The 22183-nt window shown below is 46.6% G+C and overlaps 4 protein-coding genes and 1 long non-coding RNA gene across 11 annotated transcripts; 3 read left to right on the top strand and 2 right to left on the bottom strand.

Moving 5' to 3' along the window:
* Nucleotides 1-150: 150 nt before the first annotated feature.
* Nucleotides 151-4111, top strand: g6pc1a.1 (glucose-6-phosphatase catalytic subunit 1a, tandem duplicate 1). 2 transcript variants are annotated; one of them, XM_019864190.1, is made up of 5 exons: nt 151-1026; nt 1098-1207; nt 1384-1470; nt 1533-1679; nt 1741-4111. In XM_019864190.1, the coding sequence occupies exons 1-5, from the start codon at nt 809-811 to the stop codon at nt 2232-2234; spliced, it is 1056 nt and encodes a 351-aa protein (XP_019719749.1). In that variant the 5' UTR covers nt 151-808; the 3' UTR covers nt 2235-4111. The 2 variants fall into 2 exon arrangements, with proteins under 2 accessions (XP_019719749.1, XP_019719739.1); XM_019864180.1 differs by having other exon boundaries at nt 1384-1489; nt 1564-1679.
* Nucleotides 4001-6841, bottom strand: psme3 (proteasome activator subunit 3). 2 transcript variants are annotated; one of them, XM_019864204.1, is made up of 10 exons: nt 6690-6841; nt 6086-6118; nt 5862-5974; nt 5708-5831; nt 5581-5629; nt 5387-5505; nt 5163-5299; nt 4673-4727; nt 4500-4586; nt 4001-4416 (listed from the first exon to the last, which is right to left on the bottom strand). In XM_019864204.1, the coding sequence occupies exons 1-10, from the start codon at nt 6729-6731 to the stop codon at nt 4336-4338; spliced, it is 840 nt and encodes a 279-aa protein (XP_019719763.1). In that variant the 5' UTR covers nt 6732-6841; the 3' UTR covers nt 4001-4335. The 2 variants fall into 2 exon arrangements, with proteins under 2 accessions (XP_019719763.1, XP_019719771.1); XM_019864212.1 differs by having other exon boundaries at nt 5708-5812; nt 5912-5974.
* Nucleotides 6842-6940: 99 nt separating this feature from the next.
* On the top strand, nt 6941-16169 carry nbr1a (NBR1 autophagy cargo receptor a). The gene is made up of 22 exons (XM_019864153.1): nt 6941-7173; nt 7415-7477; nt 7572-7590; nt 7707-7729; nt 8252-8434; nt 9011-9088; nt 9164-9426; nt 9615-9734; nt 9822-10109; nt 10491-10650; nt 11641-11889; nt 12078-12194; nt 12268-12343; nt 12484-12594; nt 12670-12855; nt 12951-13046; nt 13117-13223; nt 13315-13724; nt 13968-14044; nt 14451-14538; nt 14613-14712; nt 14780-16169. Exons 1-22 carry the CDS (start codon nt 7072-7074, stop codon nt 14969-14971), a joined length of 3108 nt encoding a protein of 1035 aa, XP_019719712.1. The 5' UTR covers nt 6941-7071; the 3' UTR covers nt 14972-16169.
* Nucleotides 16170-17339: 1170 nt separating this feature from the next.
* Nucleotides 17340-20717, top strand: tmem106a (transmembrane protein 106A). 5 transcript variants are annotated; one of them, XM_019865648.1, is made up of 9 exons: nt 17340-17517; nt 18323-18546; nt 18718-18781; nt 18858-19011; nt 19466-19606; nt 19682-19725; nt 19791-19844; nt 19946-20082; nt 20488-20717. In XM_019865648.1, exons 2-8 carry the CDS (start codon nt 18339-18341, stop codon nt 20052-20054), a joined length of 774 nt encoding a protein of 257 aa, XP_019721207.1. In that variant the 5' UTR covers nt 17340-17517; nt 18323-18338; the 3' UTR covers nt 20055-20082; nt 20488-20717. The 5 variants fall into 5 exon arrangements, with proteins under 5 accessions (XP_019721207.1, XP_019721198.1, XP_019721191.1 ...); XM_019865639.1 differs by having other exon boundaries at nt 19946-20088; XM_019865632.1 differs by having other exon boundaries at nt 19946-20094.
* Nucleotides 20718-21535: 818 nt separating this feature from the next.
* On the bottom strand, nt 21536-22052 carry LOC109513298 (uncharacterized). The gene is made up of 3 exons (XR_002167719.1): nt 21972-22052; nt 21857-21889; nt 21536-21786 (listed from the first exon to the last, which is right to left on the bottom strand). It is a non-coding gene; the product is annotated as an uncharacterized LOC109513298 (long non-coding RNA).
* Nucleotides 22053-22183: the final 131 nt, after the last annotated feature.

Genomic DNA, 22183 nt, shown 5'->3' with positions numbered 1-22183 from the left:
CTATGAGTCGGGAGAGTTTGGCAGCCTTGGCACACAAACATGCTGGAAAGTGGGAGGGGGGGAACCAAAAAAAAAAAAAAAAACAAGAGCGTCACAGTCTGGCGCATCTGTCGAATTTACCGGAGGTGGCACATGATGACCAAAAAACAAATTTGTCAGTGAAATGACCCATTTTGTGAGTCATTTGTCATTGCACATTTTTTTTTTTACATGTTCTGCACTCGGCCTCACTCTCTCCCGCTCAGAAGGGCCTGTCAGTTATGTAATTGTCTTTTGCGATTTGGAGAAAACATCTCAGCCACTTATCGATTGCATAACGCAATCAATGATTGAATGACGGTACTCGAGCAGATTCAGTCTGATAAAACGGATATTTCCAATTGGTCGGTCCCAAGCAAGTAAATGATTGGATTTGCCAGAAAGGAAGTCCTCGCAAAAATGAGGTCATGTCACTCCCCGCTCGGAAGGACCGCATCCGCGCAAGGCAACGTGGATGAGCAAAGAAGGTTGGAGTCAGACGACAGTTGAGAAAATGTTTTCCAGGAAGTCAGTGAGCCACTGAGTTCTCTAATTATGGATTTCAGCAGCGGCTGGGGTGAGGGGGGGTGCACGAGGTTAAGGAACCTGTCGGGACTGTCCAAAAGGCAAACAAGCCTGCTAGCCTTGAGTAAAGTCCAATGGGGATCACACACAGACCCAATCGAGGGGACAGAGCTGCACGGCGTTCTGACAGACCACTTTAAAAAAAAAAAAAAAAGACCCCAGAGCGCATTCTTCTCGGGGGGTGGAAAATAAAAAGTCTGGTGTCATGGATCTGGTCCACAGCTGGGGGGTTGAGCTGGCGGTGCACCTCCAGACCAAATACAAGGACTACGAGGACCTGTTCAGTCTTGCTTCTGTCGTGGCTGATCTGCACACCACCTTCTTCTTTTTCTTCCCCATCTGGTTCCATCTGCGGCGGGACGCAGGCCTGCGGCTCATCTGGGTGGCCGTCGTGGGGGATTGGATCAATCTGGTCCTAAAATGGTAATGGTCAGATGAGGAATTGAGCGAGAACCGATTGGGGGGTTTTGAGTGTGTTGGTCTTTCTGTGGCAGGGTTCTTTTTGGAGAGAGACCCTATTGGTGGGTTCATGAGACCCACTTCTATGGGGCCAAAGAGGCCCCTTCGCTGCAGCAGTTTGCCATCACATGTGAAACCGGACCAGGTACACTTTATGACAGATTGCTCTTTCTTGAGAGTATTGATCCGGTCACTCTCGGTTTTTGATCGTATCATGTTTTGACTGGCTTCCAAAGTTCGGTCCTACATGTTGTCTTTCGCACGTTTGTGACGGGCGAGACGTGAGTCGATACGAGCCAACTTCAAACCGCTCGATTGCAGGAAGTCCCTCCGGTCATGCCATGGGTGCCGCAGGGGTCTGGTATGTGATGGTGACGGCCGTACTCCAAATGGCGGCGGAGAAACGATGTCCGCCGTCACTGTACAAGTGAGTGACGACGACCTGGCGGTTTAACGCTTTGAATGTCGAGCTGTTGGCACTCCCGCTGTCCTTTCTGGCAGACTCCTGCGTTTGGTTCTGTGGGTGCTCATGGGCCTGGTGTTGCTGGGAGTGTGCATGTCCAGGGTCTACATGGCGGCCCACTTCCCGCACCAGGTCCTTGCCGGGCTCGTCACAGGTTAGTCAAGGCGTATTCGGATAGATTATCGGAAAGTTGACTGACTTTTGAAATTTGTCAGGCGTGATGGTGGCTGAAGTCATGTCAAAGGTGAAATGGATCCATGGTGCCAGCTTCGGGACGTACGCCTTCACCACCCTCCTCTTGACGTCCTTCGCCGTTGGCTTCTACCTGCTGCTTAAGATTCTGGGCGTGGACCTTCTGTGGACCCTGGAGAAAGCCCAGAGGTGGTGCGCCAGGGCCGAATGGGTGCACATGGACAGCACGCCGTTCGCTAGCCTCCTACGGAACATGGGCAGCCTTTTTGGTCTGGGCCTGGGCCTGCACTCATCGCCCGCGCGTGGCACCTCCGCCGCTTTCAAGGCGTGGTGCGTTGTCACCTCTCAGGGACTACTTGGGCTCTTAGACTCGTGGACGTTTTCCTCGGAAAACCTGGTGCTTTTCTACTGCTTGTCCTTCGGTAAGAGTGCAGTCGCACTTTTAATCCCAACCGCGTTAGCCCCACGGGCGCTCTGCTGGATGAGCACAAGAGGCGCAGGCGGCAAGAACTTGTGATCGGCGGAATTCATTTTTTGGTGCTGAATTGTGACTTGCATGGAACTTTTGGGCAATGCTAGTGTGCTAGCATGGAAACAAAATCTAGTCTTGTGTTTTGTTTTTTTGCTAAGAGTTATTGTATGTGTATTGCGCCTGTCTGCACATGCCGGATCCACGACGCTAGTTTTTGATTTTAAATGAAAGGCAGAGACGAGCTAGGTGTTAGCTAAGTGGCTAAATGCTGAACTCTGTTCTCTGCCGCCTGGCTTCAGCTTCATACAGCACTCATTTCATCATGTATCCATTCCTTAAATATACTCGGATAAACTCAAACCAGCCTCCTTCGCTGTCAAGTTACCGACATAACTACCGACTTAAGCTTCCGCTCATCCATTTGTATTCGCGGTCTGATTCTTGAAATGTATGGAGAACATCTCCAAAATATTCGCTGTGCTTGTTCTATTTTTTTGCTGTGCAGCTGTACGCTTTTTTTAGCTTGCCAGTCAATGTTTGGATGAAAAAAAAAAAAATTAGTCATTAGCTTTCCAATGAAAGCTTCCAGTAATAGCCCAATGTTTTTTTTCCATGAGACGCCTTGCACAGATACTGATTAATTGAGTGCATTAAACATTAACCCGAGCACGCATTGCACACTCGGCTGGCCCACATAGTGACGCTCCGTCCAACACACACGCCACGCGATCAAGGAGCACAATTGGTCTTGAGGAGCGACATGCGTGCCGCACTCAGTGTACGAAAAGTATCAAGGAGTCCGGCTTTTACAAATTCATACTTTCATTGTTGAACCATTCGCTTCTCGGCATTCACAAACTTTTTTTTTTTGCAGTTAAGAAGTAACAACTATTTGCTGACAAATTTATCGGTTTACGCTTTCTGTAAGATGCCTTAAAAATGTGCTACGTTAGCTACATGTTAGCTTAAGAGTAGCTAGTGTTATATAATGAGAGTAATAGGAGAGTATCTCTCACTCAGTCAGAAATAATGTAAAAAAAAAATGGCTAATGGGAAAGTAATTTGCTGTTAACTCGAGTCCGTCCCTTGATTCACTTGCATCATTTTTATGCCGACGAGAGTCAGCATAGCGGTACTCAGATTTGGTATGCTAACTCGTCTTGCGTACTTCGCGCTCATTTGATGCCAGTTATTGCCGAATTCACTTTTGAAAGTCAACTTTTTCTGTAGGTGTTAACTTCATGTTTATCATACTCCCGACTGTGTACAACCATATTGCATGCGATAGCGTTTTACGAGAGTACAACATGTAAGCGGCGCAATGTTTCGAGGAGAACATCCACGCGTATGACATCATAACCTTGTGATAGTTTCGCGCCGGCAAATCTCCGTCCTCGGCAGCCGTCTTATCTGTCTCGTCAACATATATCAGGACCAAAGTGAGAGGAAGGCCCGCGAAGATAAGTGTGAACAGTCAGCAAGGTTGCGCAACGTCGCGGTGTTTTTGCCAGCGTGCGCGTAGCGTGTTTTCACGCGTTATCTTATCTTGGGGGAAACAAACGCGTATTTAATGTGCTTTTCCCTCAACTATTGTTGTTCAAGATGAACTGAAAACCCTCAGAAAGACATTTGTTTTTTACGTTATCACTTTACATCGTCACACCGGCGCGGATAACAGTTGAATGACGTAGAGAGTCCTTGAGTCGAATTATCGCAATGTGGAGAGTCTGTGTACTGGCCAAGTCCAAACTACAACACCGAGTTGATTGAAATTAAAAAAAAAAAAAAAAAATGCCACATTTCTTTAAAAAAAAAAAAAAAGTTTATTCAGTAGAATCAGTATTTTAATCAGGTGATTTTTTTTTTTGTGGACCTAGAAGCTGACCGTACGACATAATATTCCTTGCCAACCATTGCTCAGACTAAGAACAAAAGCCACTCCGACGTTTTCAAATTAAAAAGTACACTCTTGCTTATGCGACTTCCCGACCATTTGAGGTCATTAAAACTGGAGGAAAAAGAAAAAAGTCTCTTGCGATTTAAAAAAAAAAAAAAAAAGTGTGGTGTCCATCTTTGTTACATACGGGGTTTGCTTGATTGTACTGAAATGACGGAACGTGCGGGCGGGCGTGGAGTTTGGCGGCGCTCAGTACAAGGCTTCGGCGTTACTGCTCCGGGGCCGTTTGATCTTCTCGATGTTCTTCAGAATCATGTCGTGTAACGCCACCTGCAAACGGAAAACGAACGAGGCGTGAGCGCCCTTGAGCCGAGCCCAACCGTCCGACCGCCGCGGCCCGGGGTTAGACGTACGTATTGATTTCGAAGCTCTGACACGATGATCTTCAGACTGATGTATTCCTTCTCGTCGATCTCCGTTACCGTGCGCCGATAGTCCTCCTGGCAGACAAACGCACAGCAAGCTTATTTCTTTCGATTGCTCTCGGCCGAGCCAAAATTGCCGTCGTGGATTTACAAGGACTTACCACGTGTGGATATTTAGCTATTTTCGAAACCAGCTTTGCTCGGGTGATGTAATATCTGCGACAAGACAAACGTCTCAATGTTAGCAAGTCCGTTGAAAGGTTCATTCATTCCGGTTTTGTCAGCAGGAATGCGCAAAGATCTATTTTGGGTGATTGTTTTTTTTTTTTTTTTTGAAGCCTCTTATAGTGATGAATTATATATTCATACTAATATTTACATATTCAAAAAGAGATTGAACCGAAGGGAACTTTGTCAAAAGGAGAAAAAAAAGTGATGTTTTCATCTATGCGCATTGTTTTATTATAATAATCAAGCAAGATTTTTGAGCCAGATGTTTTTTTTTTTTTTATCTTAACTATGCAACAGTGATGAATTAATTCAAGAATTTTCAGATGCCCTCCTGGCAGGCCGAAATCAGAAGAGATTGGGATGGTGAGGCCACTAAAAGATTTGGAATCTACGTCCGTAGAACACAGTGTCTGGACCGACCGGGATATCTGGTCGAGGTAAGAGGCCGCCTCGCCTTCCACCGTCCTCAGCTCGGCCACCGTCTCCTCCTGGATGGACACCCCAAAATTGTTGCCGTCCTCTATCCTTGGAATCAGCAGCTGCACCCACATTTTGACCTGCGCGGAACGACAGCGTCAAGCTCGCCGACCGCTCTTCGAGTCCGCCCGTCCGTCCGTCTCTCCCCTCATTCAAACGACACTCACCGTGTTGCATTTCTCGATGAGCGTTCGGATCTCCGGTTTGACCTTTTCGATAAGATCCACCAGGTTGCCGTTACTCTTCATCATCCCGCCAGGCATGACGAAGACCTTGGTGCCGGTCACTAGGCGGGGGATGAAGAAGAAATAAGCGACGGGCCGGCATTCTCCATACAAGCCCGACGCTGTGTGGAACTCACCCTTGTCCTCTACGTCTCCGTCCTCCAGCTTTCTCTTTTTGGCGTTTTGCTGAGACGACACAAGCACGAGATGATTCGACGGCAAGCTCGGGACTAGCGATGATGTCGCGGTTAAATGGAGGCTCACCGAATCAAGTCCATCGTGAAGGTTGGAGAGTAGGATGGGGTCGGGCACCGTCAGGTTGATGTCCGAGTGGATCTCCTTCAGTTCGACGATGTTGATGATTGGCTCCTGCGCGCAAGGCAACAAAAAGAAGAAACTTCATGCTGAGCGGCAAGTATGCTCAAGGGTCCCTGAAATAAACTTTAAAAGCATCCAAGGGACACTGACCTTAAGGAAGTGATCGAGTTCCAGTAACTTCTTTGGGAAAAAATTTGCAACTAAGTCCTCGGCCTGAACAAAAAGAACAGCTTTGAGAATGTTGTGACAATAAAATGGAATAAAACACAACAGGTTTCTGCTAGTTTGCGCTCAGCGTCCATCTTCCAGTCCATTAATACTTACTTCTGCAGTGATACGTTCTCTAAATGCATCAACCTGAACACAAGGAGGAGAAAAAAAGTTCTTATAATAATACTATTATTTATATATGACATATGAGTTATGCTATTGTGTTTTAGTCTCTTACAAACAAAAACACATGTTTACAGATCTGGAAATAAAAGACTTTTGCAAAATTACAAATGTCTTGGAATTTGCCATGAATATGAATGTGTTTAGGAGAAACCCTGTAAACCACAAAATCCCAGGGTCATTTTTACGGGTCGGTAGAAAGGAGGATGACACCATTCTTGTCCCCTTGCGTCTGCTCCATTAGGCTAACCCGGTCGCTCCTAGCCAAGAGGGCCTTTCCCTCTACATGTGTTCCTAATCATTTATTACACTTACAACCCGGGGAGTGGCGACAAATTAATCGGGAAAACAAATTCTGGCCTGTGCTGGTGAAATATCGCTAGATCGTTGCAAGCGTTGACAGCTGCGTTGGACTAAGCGAGAAAGAAGCCGGCTAGCACGGCCCGATCATTCACATCATGCTACCAAAAGTGAAGCTAACGCGATCTAGCAAACTTCAAGCTTCAAGTGGGACTTGCGGCAGCAGGGATCGTACCTTGGTTTTAATTTCATTGTCCACCTTGAGCAGTGAAGACATTTTATGCTGTCAGATAGGCGAAAAGCGAGCGTCCCAACAGCATTAAAATGGACTTGGAGGGAGGGGGGAAAACGTGTGGCTTTACAGCTTGCCAGCCACACTTGGTGTCGGTGAGCGCGATGATGACGACATTAGAGCGCGACCATCCTGAGGGGGGAGGGTGTTCAGACAGGAACTGGAAAATGCGCGTGCGCAGAATACGTCACCGTATTTTTCTCGACGCAGCTGACGATGTAAACAAGAGAAGACAGTCGAGCTCAACAGGGAAATCGAGCGCACCGGCGACATTTCGGATTCAAAGGCACTTTTTTTCGGGGATTGGACTCGCGATCCGCCCGAAATGGGGCTCCCGGTGACCATAAAAGTCAATTTTCGAGGAAACGTCAAGAGATTCCTGGCGGGCGAACTGGACAAGCTGGAGTGGAGCTCGGTGGAAGCCTGGGTGAGCTGCTAGCCGAGTGTGTTGGCGCAGTTCGGGGAGAACTAGGCCCGGACGTGGCCTAGCCTCAAAAGTGGCCACATTAAGACGCTCACTGTTTTAATCGGACACTTTATGAAAAAAAAAACAATAAGCGTACGGGAGACGTAATCGACTTTTAAATCGACACCGCCACAACGGTCGAGTTTTACGTGGTAGCGGTTTACGGAGTGTGAGCCAATACAAATGTCTGCTTCCATTCCAGATTAAAGCGTCATTCGGAATTAACCACTTCCAAGTCAAGTACTTTGACGAGGACAGCGAAGAGGTAAGAATTATTACGATGTGTACACGTGATGACCTAATGTTTGTATGCTTTGTTTAAAGTATTCACCCAAATGTCTTCCTCTTCATTTCTTTAGATTTGCATCAACAGTCAAGGTAAGAAATACCTGTTTCTTTCTCCGCAGCTGATCCATGTTTAGAAAAACGAACTAAAGGAGAAGCTCGATTGTTTTGCTTTCCAAATCACTAAACTGAAAATTTTGTTGTTTCAGACGAGTACGAGGAAGCCATCAAGGTACTGCTGATTTCATAAGCTTTTGTCGTTCTTACAATTTTATGATAGCAAACTAAAAGGTGAGATCATAGACACATATGATGCAGAGGTGTTGTAGCAAAGATGTCATTCTTTTATGCTCCCTAACACAAGGACTGGTCAATTAGTTTTGTTTATTAATTTGAGATTATTTTTTTGATGATGGATTTTTTTTTTCCTTCATAATGGTTATTTTGCTGTCACCGGCAACTCGCCACCTAGCATTATTTTGCCCAGAATCGCGTAAGAACTAGAAGTACAAATTCTGCGCCAGTGGAAGTGTGCCACTGCCAGCTAGTGGCGTAGTTGGTAGAGCGGTTGCCCTGAAGGTGTTTACCTAACGTTCTCATGCAAGATGAAAAGTGTAGTTGATCTGATTTCACAACACGCAAACACAAACAAATCCCCCATTCTGTTGGTGTACGTTGCTAAGCACAATATTATGTTTTTAGAGTGCTGTTGTTGACTATGAGTCATGTGTCACATGTGCTTGTTTGCGCGCAGAGTGCCGAGAAGCAGGGCAACCACCTCATCATGAACGTCTACAAAATGAAGGGACAGGCCTGCGGTGGGCCGCTCAAGACGGAGGTCAAAGAACTGAAGGGCGACCTCCGACCGGCACCCCCATACCCGTCGCGGGTCAAGACGGTGGACAAGGGCACGCAAGTCACCCCGGAGCGAGAAGCTGTAAGAAACCATTATTCAGAGTTTTGCTTTGGTGGATGTCTGTGAGGCATTTTTTTTTCTTTTCGTGTTGTCCAACATATTTGGAAGCCACATTGTAGTTATGGGGAAAAAAAAGCAATGTCCCTCAAGCTTCCTCAAGCCACACCTTTGCATTTTTTCCCTTCACCTTTTTAGACAATGGGCTCATCCTGCGTCTACTTAACATGCCCCGTAGCTGCTTCCTCTACGGCCAACACCGACTCTTCCTCTTTAAATATCAAGTCTTGTTGGCAGTGGCTCTGTATCAGGTTCAGACAGCTTTCATTTCACCGCAGTGCCAACCAGTTTTTCCACTCTCGCATTTATGAGCTGGTTGCAAACCTGTGTGGGTGTGTAGTGCTTTGTTCTTGATGCCACCACACACCCCTCCACACCGCACGTCCGAAAACCATGAGTCAAACGTGCTTTGACGTAACGCTGTAGAAAGAAAACAATCTTAACCGGACTGGTTAATTGAAGACTAAATTTTCCATAAATGTGTTTGTGAGGCTGAATGGTTGTCGACTGCCTTGGCTAAAATTTGGGGTTGTTCCCCAGGTGACCGCCAAGGACAACAAAGGGTCCAAAGCAGAAGATGAACCTCCTCCCATGTGGTTCAGATCCTACATGGAGAAGGTAAAGGGGGATCCTCGGTTTATATTTAACACCCCCCCCCACCCCCCAACCTGGGCTAATGGACTTTCTTCACAGTTTAAAGACGAGGTGGTCAAGGAGGTGGTGGAGCGCATGTGCAGCGACTTCTCGGGCCAGTGTTGTACGCACAAGTCTCCCGCGCCGCCGCCTCCCGAGGCCAGCGGCCCCAGTTGCGCTCCCGTCATGGGGCCCAGGCCCGGACCCCCCGCCGCCACCGTGGGGCCCAAGCCGGGCCCCTCCACCTCCAGCGGGTCTCTCGGTTACACCCCAAACTGCAGCAGCTGCAACAAACTCACCTCTGAAGGAGCCTACAAGTGCAGGTAGAAAGCGCAAGCGCAGTATTTTGTCATCTGGCAGATTCTCAAGCATTTTCACAATGTAATTTTTGTCAATTCCAGTTGGCCACTTTTTCCCTAAAACTGGTTTCAAGTAATGTTAGTTGTGAATATATTGCCCGTTGATGTGGCCCTTGGACCCACTTTTCATTTGGTCTCGTTCTCCCCGCTAGCGTTTGCCCGTCCTGCATCCTGTGTGAGATGTGTCGGCACAGCCACGACCCCAGCCACAACCTCGTGAGAACCAAGACGCCCCTGTCCATCCCCGAGCACGGCATGTCGGGAGAATTGAGGTAAAGTGAAGATTGTTTGAAACGGGGTGAAATTTTAAGAGCAAATGTAGTCAACAAGAAGGTCTCCCTGTTAACATCCCAAACCAGGTTCCCACGGCGAGGAGACAGGACGGTGCGCAAGGCCGAACGACAGCGCCTCAAAGCAGAAAGGAGGCAGCTGCGAGCCGAAGTGAAGGAAATCAAGAAGAAACTGAGATTGGAAAAACGGGGCATGCAGTGGAGCGGGCCCTCTACCTCGGGCCGAGCCGCCGCCCTGACTAACACGGCCTCCGCCTCCACCCAGGCCCCCGCCCCGCTACCCCCGCCCGCAGCCTCAGACACAGCCTCAGGTCCCGTCCCCGCCCCGGCCCCCGACCCCCAGGCCTCCAGTCCAGAGTAAGCGCCGCCTGGGAGGGGCGTCCAACAAGTGCTGGGTACCTCGAATCCAGCATGGATGCAAAAAGTCTTTTTTTTTTTTCTTTTTTTCCTTTTTTCCTCTCCACGAAAATGCCATCTTTGTAATCTAGTCTGTATGAGTGTGTCGCTGGCTGCTCTGCACTGGTGAGGAAATGTCGGAACTACCTCAGTATGAAAACTGCTGCTGCTGCTGCTGCTGCTTCATAGATTTTCTATGAGAAATGCTTTTGAGCTGCACACACACAAATCTGGGCTCCTGACATTTTTTTTTTTTTTTTTAAATTGGTAAACAACAACAAAAAGAGATGAGAGTGAGAGCGCAGGGCCATTTTCAACAATGCTCTGTACACTTGAAACTAGGGGTCCCGGGGCCTCGCACTCGTCCTTGCTGCCCACTATGGCCGCCTTGTTTCTGGATGAAAATCTGCCGGACGGCACCCGCCTGGAGCCCGGCACCAAGTTCATCAAATACTGGAAGATGAGGAACTCGGGCACTATCGACTGGACCCCCGAGACCAAGGTACTCCTTCGCACCTATCTGCCACCCCCGCCCCTAGAGGACAGCCTCCACTCTTTGACCCCCTTTCTGCCGCTTCACTCTGAGACCCTTTTCCCCTCTTAACATTCCCCGATCATCAAATCTACACGACTCACAAAAAGCGAAGCACTGCATATTTACAAATAGCCGTTGCGGAAACTACTGAGACGACTAATTTGTGCTCAGGCCAAAGTTCGTCTTGTGACATTGGTGCAAGGGAGCTATGTCGAAGTAGGTTGAGGAGCTTCATTTAAACAAAAGTAGCTAGTTGCCTTCTTATAGACAATTTTGGGTGTTGTCACTTGCCGATTTTCACAACCCATGGAAGGGATGAGTCCCTGTGACCTGGAAATAGTCAGGGAACATTTTACAGCAGTGCCCACGGACCTTTTTGAAGCCGGCAGCTACTTCTCGGGTCCTGATTAATGTGAGGGGCCTCCAGTTTGCAACAAACGTCTGAAAGAACACATTTTGCTCAAATGACTTTTAATATTATTAAATGCTATTCTTGATAATGAATCATTCGTGGATGTAAAGACACTTGATTGCTATTCCTCACAGTAATTAGGAAACAGATGACTAGCTATATGCGATATCAACAACAGTTTATTTCGAACAAATATCTTCCCGTGTTACCATTTTCAAATGACGGAGCTTCCATGGGTCATTAAAAAGCATTAAACGGTCCTTAAATGGACATTAAAATGGATACTATGACCAGAAGCAGTAAGTTAAAACGCCATTGGTCGGCCGCCAGTTAGCAGTTAGCACCGAGCTTTCAAAGGGTTCCGCATGGCACTCCCAGACCCCTTTGAGAGCCGTGTTTTTACTTTCTGGACCTGGATTTGACCCCTTTGACAGGAAGATGTACAAAAAAAAAAAAAAAATCAATTTAGGCAACCGTGCTTCCACACCGGTTTGCGTGTGGATTGCTATACTGTGTGCCACGTGTGTGTCCGCGCATCTGCCCAGCTGGTGTTCATGTGGGGCAACCTCGGCCTGGCGTCGGAGGAGAGGAGGTCGGTGCCCGTCCCCCTTCTGCTGCCGGGCCAAGTGGGCGTGGTCAGCGTGACCTTTGTGGCGCCGGTGATGGAGGGCACGTACACCTCCCATTGGAGGTTGGCGCACCGCGGCCACCAGTTCGGGCCGCGCGTGTGGTGCAGCATCGTGGTCGAGCCCGGCAATGGCCTCAATGCACTTGAGCAGCACCGGAAGCGACTGGTGAGTCATACGTCCATTTGCTAGAATACACAAACAGCATCCGGGATGCGGGTGACGATGCCACAAGTGGGCGGCGAGGTCGGACAGTACGTGACCACAATGATGCATTGAGTCAACTTGATCACTGAGGACAATTCCCGCTGCTTCAAAGGTGAGGCTGATGTTTCCAACATTGTTGTTCTTGTCAGAGGGAGCAGATGAGGCCGGGAGCACAGGACGAGGCAGTCCGCTCCAAGGAGGGCTTGTCCGTGGACATCAGCCACAACGGCTTCTTCCTGCCTTACGTGGACCTGCTGACTGCTCAGGTGCGTACCTGCGACTGCACACACACAAGCGCGCGCAGAGCCACAATGACAGATTGTGATTTTTTTTTTTTAGGATCTTTTGTCCTTTGAGTTGATGGATATAAACATTGTGCAGGAGTTAGAGAAGGTCCCCAACAACACCCCCGTGGGTAAGTACGGATGGCGTGCCCTAGTAGTAGGACAATTTTCACCTATTAACTCTTATTTGAATCATTTTTCTTCACCTTAGCTCTGTCTTGCAATTTGACACATTGCCCCCCCACCCCTCTTTTTTTTAAAAATTTTTTAGATCTAACACCTTGCATCTCCCCTATGCCCCACGATGCACCAGTGCCGGAGAAGACACTCACCGCACAGGTCAAAGACGACACACAGGTCACAGGCGTCCGAAAGGTTTTTGGTAAGGAGCTTAATCATGTACAAGTAGAGCGCTTGTAAAACACGCAGTCTCATGAGGATGATTTCCGTACTCAAGTCGGAAAACCGAGGCACCCGAGGGAGCAGCCGTGGGAGGCGGCGGCCCCGGACGAGGAGCGCGAGGAGGAGATCAGCGGCGCTCAGTTCCTGTGCGAGACGGTCATGCGCTCGCTCACACTGGAGGAGGCCCCCGACCACAGGCCGCTGCGCAGGAGTCAGCAACATGCCGGCCGCCAGGCGCAGGGTGAGGAAGCGCCACGACACGCCATGACATGCTCAAGAACAGTAAAGGATTTCTTGGTACTCGGCGATGACCATTTTGACTTTCCTCTCCCGCAGTTGTCTCACGCGGTCCGAGTTGCGGCGTTGAGAAGGAGCCGCCGCCTGCGAACGGCGAGCAAGAAGGAAATGAGATTTGCGCGCTAACAATACCAGGTGAGGCGCAACAACAAGTGCGTCATCCGGAAGACACATCCTGATGAATTTTCTGTCGGTTCACCGAAAGCTGCGTCGGAAGCGCCTGGCGACGGCCTGCCTGCTGATGACGATGAGGACGATGACGATGAAAATGCGAAGGATTGTAAGGAAGAGAAAGGGGACGACTGGGATGAGGTGAGCGCCAGGTTTCAGCTTGAAAGTGTCTTCAAAATAAAAGCTGGTCAAACGTCGCACTTTCTTTGATTGTTTTTTTTTTTTTTTTTAGGTGAGCAGCCAAACATCGTCGTCGTCCTCCTGCGACGACTTCATCATCGTCCTCCCCGACTGCTTCGACACGACTCGTCCACTCGGCGAGTCCATGTACAGCTCGGCCATGTCGCAACCCGACGCCGTCGTCACGGCCACGCTGGCCAGCCCCGAGCCGTTGCGCGAGGAAGACTACGCATCAGACGCCGGCGGGGCCTCGCCACCTCCGCCGCCACCGGAAGAAGAGGACAACGTGGATGACGTGGCGCAGATGGAGAATGACGAGGACCTGGAATGCGACGCCGCGCCCTCGCCCGCTCTCGCCATCCACACCAGCGTCAACCAGATGCTTTGCGCCTCGCAGTCTCTGGACGCCGCCACGCTTATCCCGGAAGTGGTCCCCCCGCCGCCGGCTATCTACTCGCCCAGGTGAGACGTGTACTTTGTTTCATGCCGTTTTAGCACTTCCTGTTCTTCGAGCGCACTCGCAACCGAGTCGGCTTCATGTTCGATGGTCATTTGAGCAACCTTGTCAACGTCCTTCAGTCACAAGGTCACTTCCTGTTAGCCGATGACTTGACACACGATCACTCAAGCGAACTTGACATGGTACCAAACTTGCTGTGATGTGCTTATTGTCTCTTATCAACTTTTTTTTTTTTATTGTCCCAGGTCAGAGGCGTTGTACCTGGCGGAGGATGCGTGTCACGCAGTCGATGAATCGCACACGCCGAGGGTCCCCGCCAGTGGTGAGGCCTGCCATGAACACATTTGAACTCTTCCGGGGGGCAGCGGTCACGACAGTGGACGGCTGATCATGTGATCGGGTTACAGGGTGCATGAAAGGGTTCAAATAGGGACCATTTAGCCAACCTCAAGCGGTTATAAGGCAATATGCAACCCTGCACGACTGCTCCGGGACTAATGAGTTCACAAAATATGCCGGCGTCCTTCGTGGTGCCACTTTGTTGCGTGAGGAGGATTTGTTTTCTTTCGGGTTGCAAGAGGAAACCCTGCGTTGGAAAGGAAATAAGGCTGTCACGATTTGTCAGTTCAGCAGAAGCCGCTCTTCCTTTTCCTTCACGCCAGCATTGTTGTTGTGTGTGTGTGTTTTTTTATTTTTTTTATTAAATCTCCAGTATCCTATTTTTGCAGTTTCATCGGGCCTGTCCAGATCGGCAGGATCAGCATCCAGCGCCTTTGAGACGTACAACCCCAGACCCAGCAACGCACTGCAGCCCAGGTGAGTCTTCCTTCATCGTGCTCCTCTTCCTCATCGTGGATTAATGAAGACATTTATTGTTGTGGTCATTTCAGGGCTCAAGGGGGCCTCACCGAGGGCCTGGTCAAGGGGGCCCTCTCAGTGGCGGCGTCCGCTTATAAGGCTCTATTCACCGGGCCCAACTGTCCCATACAGGTACATCCCCGCACATGGCCTTGATTATTGGAAGGCGGAGTCATAACGCAGCTCTCGGTCTCGGCAGCGCGGCGTGGACCCGGCGGCGCGCCAAGACCCCTCCCTCATGGCCATGCTGCTGGAGATGGGCTTCCGAGACCGGCGTCTCAACCAGCGTCTGCTACGCAAGCACGGCTACAACCTGCTGCACACCGTCAACGAGCTGGTGCAGATGGCCGAGGACGCGCCGCCCGCACGTGCCGTCCAGGCACCCCACTGACAAGAAGGCGCGCACGCGATGATGTTTTTTTTTTGTTGTTGTTTTTTTATTATTGTCTCTCCGATATCATGTTGAGATATATTTAAAGGGTGAGCAGATTATCGTCGTGTTCATTTGGACCAAGCGTGATAGTGAAGAGCTGCTCGTAGTTGACTCCGATTGCTGGTTAGCTTTCAATGCGGGACGAAAATTGACGTTTTAGTGTTTTTATACGGAGGGCTTATTTTTTGTGATGGAGCTCGCGCTAACGTCCCTTTTCCACTGCATGGTCCCTACAAGACATGTCGGCACAAAGTACTATTTCGGGCTCAGACAGGGTTCCAAATGAATGCTTCATGTTAGCTTGATCCACAGTCTCCTTTTGGATCACGTTTTCCTCCTTTACTGAGATAAGTACTATCTCTTTATTTTCTAGTATTTCTTCAGACAGGGTTCCAAGTGTGATGGTCGAAAAATTGTAAAAAAAAAAAACAAAACACATGCTTGTGTTAGCTTGAGCAATAGCCTCCACTAGGCTGCAAAAAAGCCCTCAGTCTCCTTTTAGATCAAAATTTTCTCCTTTACTCGTGGTTTTCTCAACAGGGGTGGGGGGCTGGTATGTCGCAGTGGAAAAGCGACGCGAGTATGAGCGAACCGTTGAATGTCGGTAGAAAAAGCGCAAATAGCAAGGCCACCTTTTCTCGTGTAACCGTAGTCCACTTTGCCTAAACAATGCAATCTTTTTGTATCCGAGTACTGTTCTCTTTTAGACATTGACGTGTGGAATGTAATACACAGAATATATACCTAAATATATAATCACCGCGGGAGTTTCGAGTGGTGTTCCGGTGGTCCGCTTGACGCCTTCTTCCCGCCGTTTCACCAAAATCTAGCAAAGCTCGTATTAGCAACCTTGAGATGTCTCCGCAAAACAACACATTCCTCAATCTCCATGGCTAACCGACATCTTTTATTATTCTTGCTGTCATTGTCATTGCCTTAGTTCATCGAGTTGCTTGTTCCGCATTGTGTGGTTTTGGAGCAGATTCCTATTCTTTTATCGGCGCGAGTGTGGTTTGGAGGTTTACCGTGTGTCGTGTTGTCCCGTTTTGTGCTGAATGTCAAAAGAGTTTTGAAAAAGTTCCGCTTGTCACATCTTCTGCAAACACTTTTCTCAACCCCTCTGCTGTAGATTCCAAAATAAACAATTTGCACATGGCTTGTGTCTCACCAGTCATTTAATTGTTTGTTTGTTTGTTTATTGAACATATATAAAACATACAATAACATGACAAAATGCAAACAAAAATTATGAAAGGAAAATAAAAGTAAAAGTAAGTAATACAAACATCATCACAGTTATATGTTCAAAGGAGTAGTTAATTCCCCAGCTTGTTTTTGTATTTGTTTTATAAGTACAGAATGAGAAGATTTCATGGCTTGAAGAGGGTTACATTTGGCCTCCTTAATCCTGCAGACAGTGTAATGGGAATTTGACATATAACCTATAACCTATATCACCTATATAACATATAATGTAAGCTAAATGGAAGTAACTGTTGGTACTAATGAATGCTGAGCAGTTATTTTGTGGATAAGCAAAGTTGCCTGCACATGCACTAGTCTGTACTCTTTGTGTAGCTTCTCAAAATGCTGATTGCGCTGGCCTTCGCCACCTCCCAACAAGATAAAATGAGAGCGCAAGACGCGGAGGGGGAGAAGGGTCCCTTGACAGATCTGTGAACGGTGGCCCTCCATGTTTTTTTTTGGTTTTCTTTCTTAAATGAATCTAATCATTTTTTTTTATAAATACTTTAGTTGTCTTGGTTTCCCTGGACAAGACAACAGTTTTATGTATTTAAAATGTTATGAAAATATTTTAATTGCATTGATGGACTCCTAATGGTCATATTTACTCAAATAAAATATTAGTAGACGTCTTAGAACATTTTAATAATGTGAAGTCACCTGGTGGTTGCATTTAATGCAACGTTTTAATTTGCTGGAAGTGACCTATAACATTATTTCAAATACCATTTGTACATTTAATGTATTAAACATTTTAAACAATTTCCCAGTTTTGTGCTGCGGTCTTGTCTTCTTCATTGCGATACCAGTAAATAACCACAAGAGGGAGCCTCGCAGAAGCCTCTTCAATCTGTTCAGTCAGAATACATATAAACAGCGTGTCGTCATTATACTCCTAAAATTGTCTGCATAGATACATTTAAAGATAAATGGCAGTCAGTTTAAAATGTTAAAATTAGTCACTGAAAACACGGCTTGAAGTCAAAGAAAAAATTTGCTCATTGAACCTTAATCTAAACCGTAACTGGAGATATGTAGTACACACTCTCTGCCGCTGCGGGGCAGTATAGGTGACCTGTCACCTGAAGAAGGCGGAAGTGTTCCTCCCTCTTGCTCATTTGTTTTCTGCAAGAATGAGACGAAAACACGCAGAACACGAAAGGAAAGTTTAAATTACGAAGAGAACCTGAGAATTTTGTTCATTTTTTTGAACGTTGATGACAGCCGCTCGTCGAAGCGAATGACTTCGCTGCTTTAAGGTGAGTAATTTTGACCCCCCTTAAAAACACATTTCACCCCAAATAAGCGTAAAAAAAGAAAGTAGAATTGTCACAGAGGTACGACGATCCCCTCGTTTGTAAATTATCGGTGGCATTTTGATTGCAGAGCACACGTGTAAGTCGTGTATTCATGACAAATACAACCAAGGCACACAAAGAAATGTACTAGTATTTTAAAAAGTTACATACCCGTAAAAAGTTACATACCCGTGCGTATAGTACACGAAAATAATTTGTGAAAAAGTATGCAGCAAAGCTGCGAACGCTTCACCAAATAAAATGCGTACGTGTGGTGAGGTGTTGTGCGCAAACTATCGGAATGACGCGACATTTTTATTTCTAAATAATTCTACTCCACTGATAAACGTGGATACGAACGCTAATATTGTATTTAGGAATGACAATGTGTTCGAAAATAATTTAGTAACAGTAAACGTCACACACATTAGAGCGGCTAATGGCGTAGTGATGTTGAGTGTTCTGAAAGATTACGTCATTATTTGGAAACCTAATACTGTAACGTAGTTCCGACCGTTAGGAACCAACTGTCTTCATTTTTTTTGTTTCCCCCCCCCCCCAATAAAAGTAACAGTAACTCAATAGCATTTTTTTTCGTGGCAGAAGGATTATCGATATTTGATGTGTTTTGTGAAAATCTACTAAACGTGTCATCACTGTGGACTATGCTTTGTCACAAAGGCACTTTTATTGGGTCTTTATCATGACTGACCGTGACTGCACGGTACCGCAACTAAACTAACTGAGAACTTTTTTTTTTCTCAGGGAAAATAAACCCAATAATGATTTATTTGGTTTGTTTCAGAAGTCTTAGGTTGAGCGAGCCAAGTGTCATGGTCCCGAGCGAGCGCACGAACGGAACTGGGGAGTCCAGTCCAGACGGGGAAAACGATTCGGAGACGGTGAAGACGATGAAACATTTCCCACGGTATGGCTCCATCGTGGGAGATACCTGCCCCACTTGTCGCGGCACTGGACGAATTCCAAGAGGTTTGTTTAACATTAAAAAAAGGGGCATTTTAGGGAAAACTGGAAATAAACATTTGGGTCTTCAGCAGACAGTTTGTTAAAAAAATAATATTGGTTTATGATGGTGCTCACGTTTGATATTTATTTGACAATATTGATTGTGATTTTTTTTTTTTGGGGGGGTGTTTTCAGGCCATGAAGACCAACTGGTTGCCGTCATCCCGTGTAACGATAAAAGACTCAAACCCAGACGCACGTAAGAACAGCCCAACGCAGTGTAACTTGAATGTAATGTTATTATTTCTACGGTTAATATTGACATTCCGCTGCAGGAAGCTGTACGTGTGCCTGTCCATGGCGCTATGTCTCTTCCTCAGCTGCCTCATCCTCTTCTTCCTCTTCCCCCGGAGCGTCACACTGACCCCCATGTCCGTGCTGTCCGTCATGGTCTACTTCACGCCGGACACGGTGCAACTGGAGGTCACGGTGAGCCTCGCCCCCAAACCATTTCGACGTATATGCAACATCTCAAACAAATGAACACAAAGTACACTTTGCCAGCACTGTCACACAATGTACGTGTTAATTATTCAACACTTGGTTTATCATAACATAAGCTGCATTTTTAAAATGTGTATTCATATGTCGTCCCACCCTGAACAATAATAAAAATAATGTCCAGTGGATTCATACAAGAAAGTTCAGGTGGAAGTTTGCCTTGTGCTGAATTGCATTCACATGACAGACTCCCGTAAAAGCGGACACGTTTTAAAGCGTTGCAGAGAGAAAGGACAAAGTTCCCCTCGAAGACTTTTCCATGACATTGTGTGTCAACTTGACTTTTATTTTTTTTCCCCCTGTTCTTGTTTGGGTGCTTTTTTGGTTTTTGATTTTGTGCATTTTGTCTCTTCGTGTTTATTTTTGTCCTCCCCTTCTCCAGAATCTCATCAGAGTCATCAATGACAACTTTGTTCCGGTCCAAATCATAGAACTGGATGTGCAGGGTCTGATCTCCCGCGTGGTGGTGGGCAAAATCAAGCTGTCCAACCTGTCCGCCATCCCATCACGCTCTGAGAAATCGGTGAATTTAATTTTTGAAAAACTCAAAAATTTTGTTTTGCTTGTTTTTGTTTTAACTCCTCTTTCACCTTGACAGTACACGTATCAAATTGACCTGCCCATTACTGACAACGGCCTCAGGTGAGCGGACATTTCAATCTTGTGGTGTTAAATGGAGGTGATCCGACACAGTCAATGTCTTGCAGGATTTATTGCCAGTCCAGCGTGATTAAGATCCACACCTTATTCCTGGAGCTGCAGTAAGTCTCAGGGCGCGCTGGGTTGTGTTGGTTGCTGGTGTTTCAGCAGATTCAATTCACTCCTGCAGTCTTTTTCATTTTTAATTATTTTTTTTTCCCAGGATGACCATGAACATTTCCTACTTGTCCCACACGGAGCAGCTGTCCCTGGAGACCTTTGAGTACATCGACTGTGGCACCAACTCCACCATGCCGCACCCCGTCAGATGAGCGAGCACAAGTACTCGTGTGTGTGTGTGTGTGTGTGTGTGTGTGTGTGTGTGTGTGTGTGTGTGTGTGTGTGTGTGTGTGTGGCCTGAAACTCATATAAAGCGGGGTACACACATGCCAATTGTCTAAACGATATTGAGCATTTTTCTTGTCTTTGTGGTCCAAGTCAGCAAAGGCCCAATTGTCAGATGTCTCGAAAAAAAACAAACAACTAATCCTGCGATTTTTCTGCTGTAAGAACAGTCAATGCCAATGCTCGTAAATGTCAAACAGGTCCAATATTCACGATAACTGTTCGATATGCCCTTAGCTTCCGCAATTGCGATGTGAAATGCTGTTAGCCAATCGGGAGTCTCGCTGAAGCTGTGAGCGTGTAAGCCAACAGTAAGCCTTGCTTCTTCTATTGCTTTGTAGTTCAGAGCAGTCTGGATGGGAGACCGCAGAAGAAATTGTTGTGTGCTGTGTTGATCACCACTTTGTACACAATCCATGGTCTGAACGGGAAGATAAAACTTTTTTTCTTCTCTCCTCGTCATGTGGGCTGTCGCATTTATGCAAATCAGTTAAGAAGTTACAGACAAGTATGTGTGCGCCCTGCTTTGCTGTGACCAAAGAAGCACCTTTGTGACAATGAAGGGAAGATTGAGACGTGTTTCTTAGTCTGTCATGGATGCACTTTATTGTAACCAAGTCAATTTCAGCTTTTTTCACCCTGAGGGATTTATGACTTGACATGGAAGGGAATTGAATGGAAATGTCCGTTGATATGACTCATTTGTAATTAGACAGGACTCCCAATAATCATTTCCAATGCAGTTATTGTGTCACTGTTCAATCTGTTTTATTCACTGATTAAATTTCAAGATTCAAATATATTTGTCTTGCTCATGTACTGATTTGCGATTATTTTATTTACGGTTTGTATTGAGGATAGCTGTGCTTATTCATGTCAATTCCAAAGACTGAGCAATCAATTGTGTGTTGCCAACCGTCTAAATTTGGTGCCGATATTTTTTTAATCCTTTGCACAAAATGGAAATTGCCACAACACGCCAAACATCGCCACATATTAAGACTAAAATACGTGACATCTGACAGCAGACATGGGGGAAAAAAACTTTGGTGTTTAAGACGACTGTAGTTCCTGCAGTTGCACCAAATGACCGCAAGGCGGCGCCGCTTCCCCGCAATTCGTTGTGCACCCGTCAGAAAAACTATTTCCATGTACCGAACCTTACAGGTGGCATTTCGTGACCTTATTTTGGATTCGTTTGAGAATCGTCATCTTCATTTGGTAAGTACGTCACATCTTTTTACTAACTTTGGGAAGCCACTTTTTTTACAAAGAGAAATATACAAGGAATATATTGACATGACACATTTACTTGTATGGTGGCAATAAAAGGAATTCTGTCTCATTCTTTAGAGAACTAATCTGGGCCTTCCCCTCGCGCCGCAACGTTGCCATGGAAACCTCTCAGTCAATTGTCTTAGCAAGTTTATTAGGACAGTCATTGAAAAGGATCATTGGTTACATAATGAAGCAAAGAAAATACATGTCAATATATTGTTCAGAAGGGAAAGGGGGGAAAAAAACTTATCTAGTCCTCCAAAAAGTCATACAATCGCGAAATCAAAATTCTTATGGGAGCAGAATAAAACCTCATTGAGATGGCGGTGGAAAATCTCTTTGACAAAGGTCGCACAGAGGTCAGCTCTACGGTGATGGCATCTGCTGGACACACAAAAGTTTCATTCATCTCATTTTTTTTTTCGCTTTCATCTCATCCAAAATAACTTACGGTTACGAGCCAGTCAATGTTTCTCTGCCTTTTCTGCCAAAGGAAATCCAAAGATGGACATGAGTCACCAGGATGCAGCAAGAAAAAAAAAAAAGGTGCAGCATCACCATCTTACTTTTCTTGCAGATGAAGCCTCTCTTGCTGTCGCAGGGATCCTCCCCCAAGAGGGCGTTATTGGCATACAGGTAAAGACAGCGGACAGAAAAAGTATCTGTGTAAAAATGTCGTCATTTAATGCTTTGGATTATCTTCAGACTTGACTTGACCCTAGGCCAGTTGTTCTTAACCTTGTTAGAGGTACCGAACCCAACTAGTTCATATGCGCAT

The sequence above is a fragment of the Hippocampus comes genome, unplaced genomic scaffold (assembly GCF_001891065.2).
Source record: "Hippocampus comes isolate QL1 unplaced genomic scaffold, H_comes_QL1_v1.1 scaffold74, whole genome shotgun sequence".
NCBI classification, from domain to species: Eukaryota; Metazoa; Chordata; class Actinopteri; order Syngnathiformes; family Syngnathidae; genus Hippocampus; species Hippocampus comes.
This window is presented reverse-complemented; position numbering and strand designations above follow the sequence as displayed.

What these genes read in the sequence shown, in the direction of transcription:
- g6pc1a.1 (XM_019864190.1), top strand. Translation starts at nt 809, where the DNA reads ATGGATCTGGTCCACAGCTGGGGGGTTGAGCTGGCGGTGCACCTCCAG. An exon ending in CACATGTGAAACCGGACCAG is followed by an intron (nt 1,208 to 1,383) that starts GTACACTTTATG and finishes GCTCGATTGCAG; the next exon opens with GAAGTCCCTCCGGTCATGCC. An exon ending in CCTTGCCGGGCTCGTCACAG is followed by an intron (nt 1,680 to 1,740) that starts GTTAGTCAAGGC and finishes GAAATTTGTCAG; the next exon opens with GCGTGATGGTGGCTGAAGTC.
- nbr1a (XM_019864153.1), top strand. Translation starts at nt 7,072, where the DNA reads ATGGGGCTCCCGGTGACCATAAAAGTCAATTTTCGAGGAAACGTCAAG. An exon ending in GAAGGAGCCTACAAGTGCAG is followed by an intron (nt 9,427 to 9,614) that starts GTAGAAAGCGCA and finishes TCTCCCCGCTAG; the next exon opens with CGTTTGCCCGTCCTGCATCC. An exon ending in AGGCGTCCGAAAGGTTTTTG is followed by an intron (nt 12,595 to 12,669) that starts GTAAGGAGCTTA and finishes TCCGTACTCAAG; the next exon opens with TCGGAAAACCGAGGCACCCG.
- tmem106a (XM_019865648.1), top strand. Translation starts at nt 18,339, where the DNA reads ATGATTTATTTGGTTTGTTTCAGAAGTCTTAGGTTGAGCGAGCCAAGT. An exon ending in AGACTCAAACCCAGACGCAC is followed by an intron (nt 18,782 to 18,857) that starts GTAAGAACAGCC and finishes ATTCCGCTGCAG; the next exon opens with GAAGCTGTACGTGTGCCTGT. An exon ending in ATTACTGACAACGGCCTCAG is followed by an intron (nt 19,726 to 19,790) that starts GTGAGCGGACAT and finishes AATGTCTTGCAG; the next exon opens with GATTTATTGCCAGTCCAGCG.
- psme3 (XM_019864204.1), bottom strand. Translation starts at nt 6,731, where the DNA reads ATGTCTTCACTGCTCAAGGTGGACAATGAAATTAAAACCAAG. An exon ending in TCATCGAGAAATGCAACACG is followed by an intron (nt 5,300 to 5,386) that starts GTGAGTGTCGTT and finishes CGTTCCGCGCAG; the next exon opens with GTCAAAATGTGGGTGCAGCT. An exon ending in TACCTCGACCAGATATCCCG is followed by an intron (nt 4,728 to 5,162) that starts GTCGGTCCAGAC and finishes GTCTTGTCGCAG; the next exon opens with ATATTACATCACCCGAGCAA.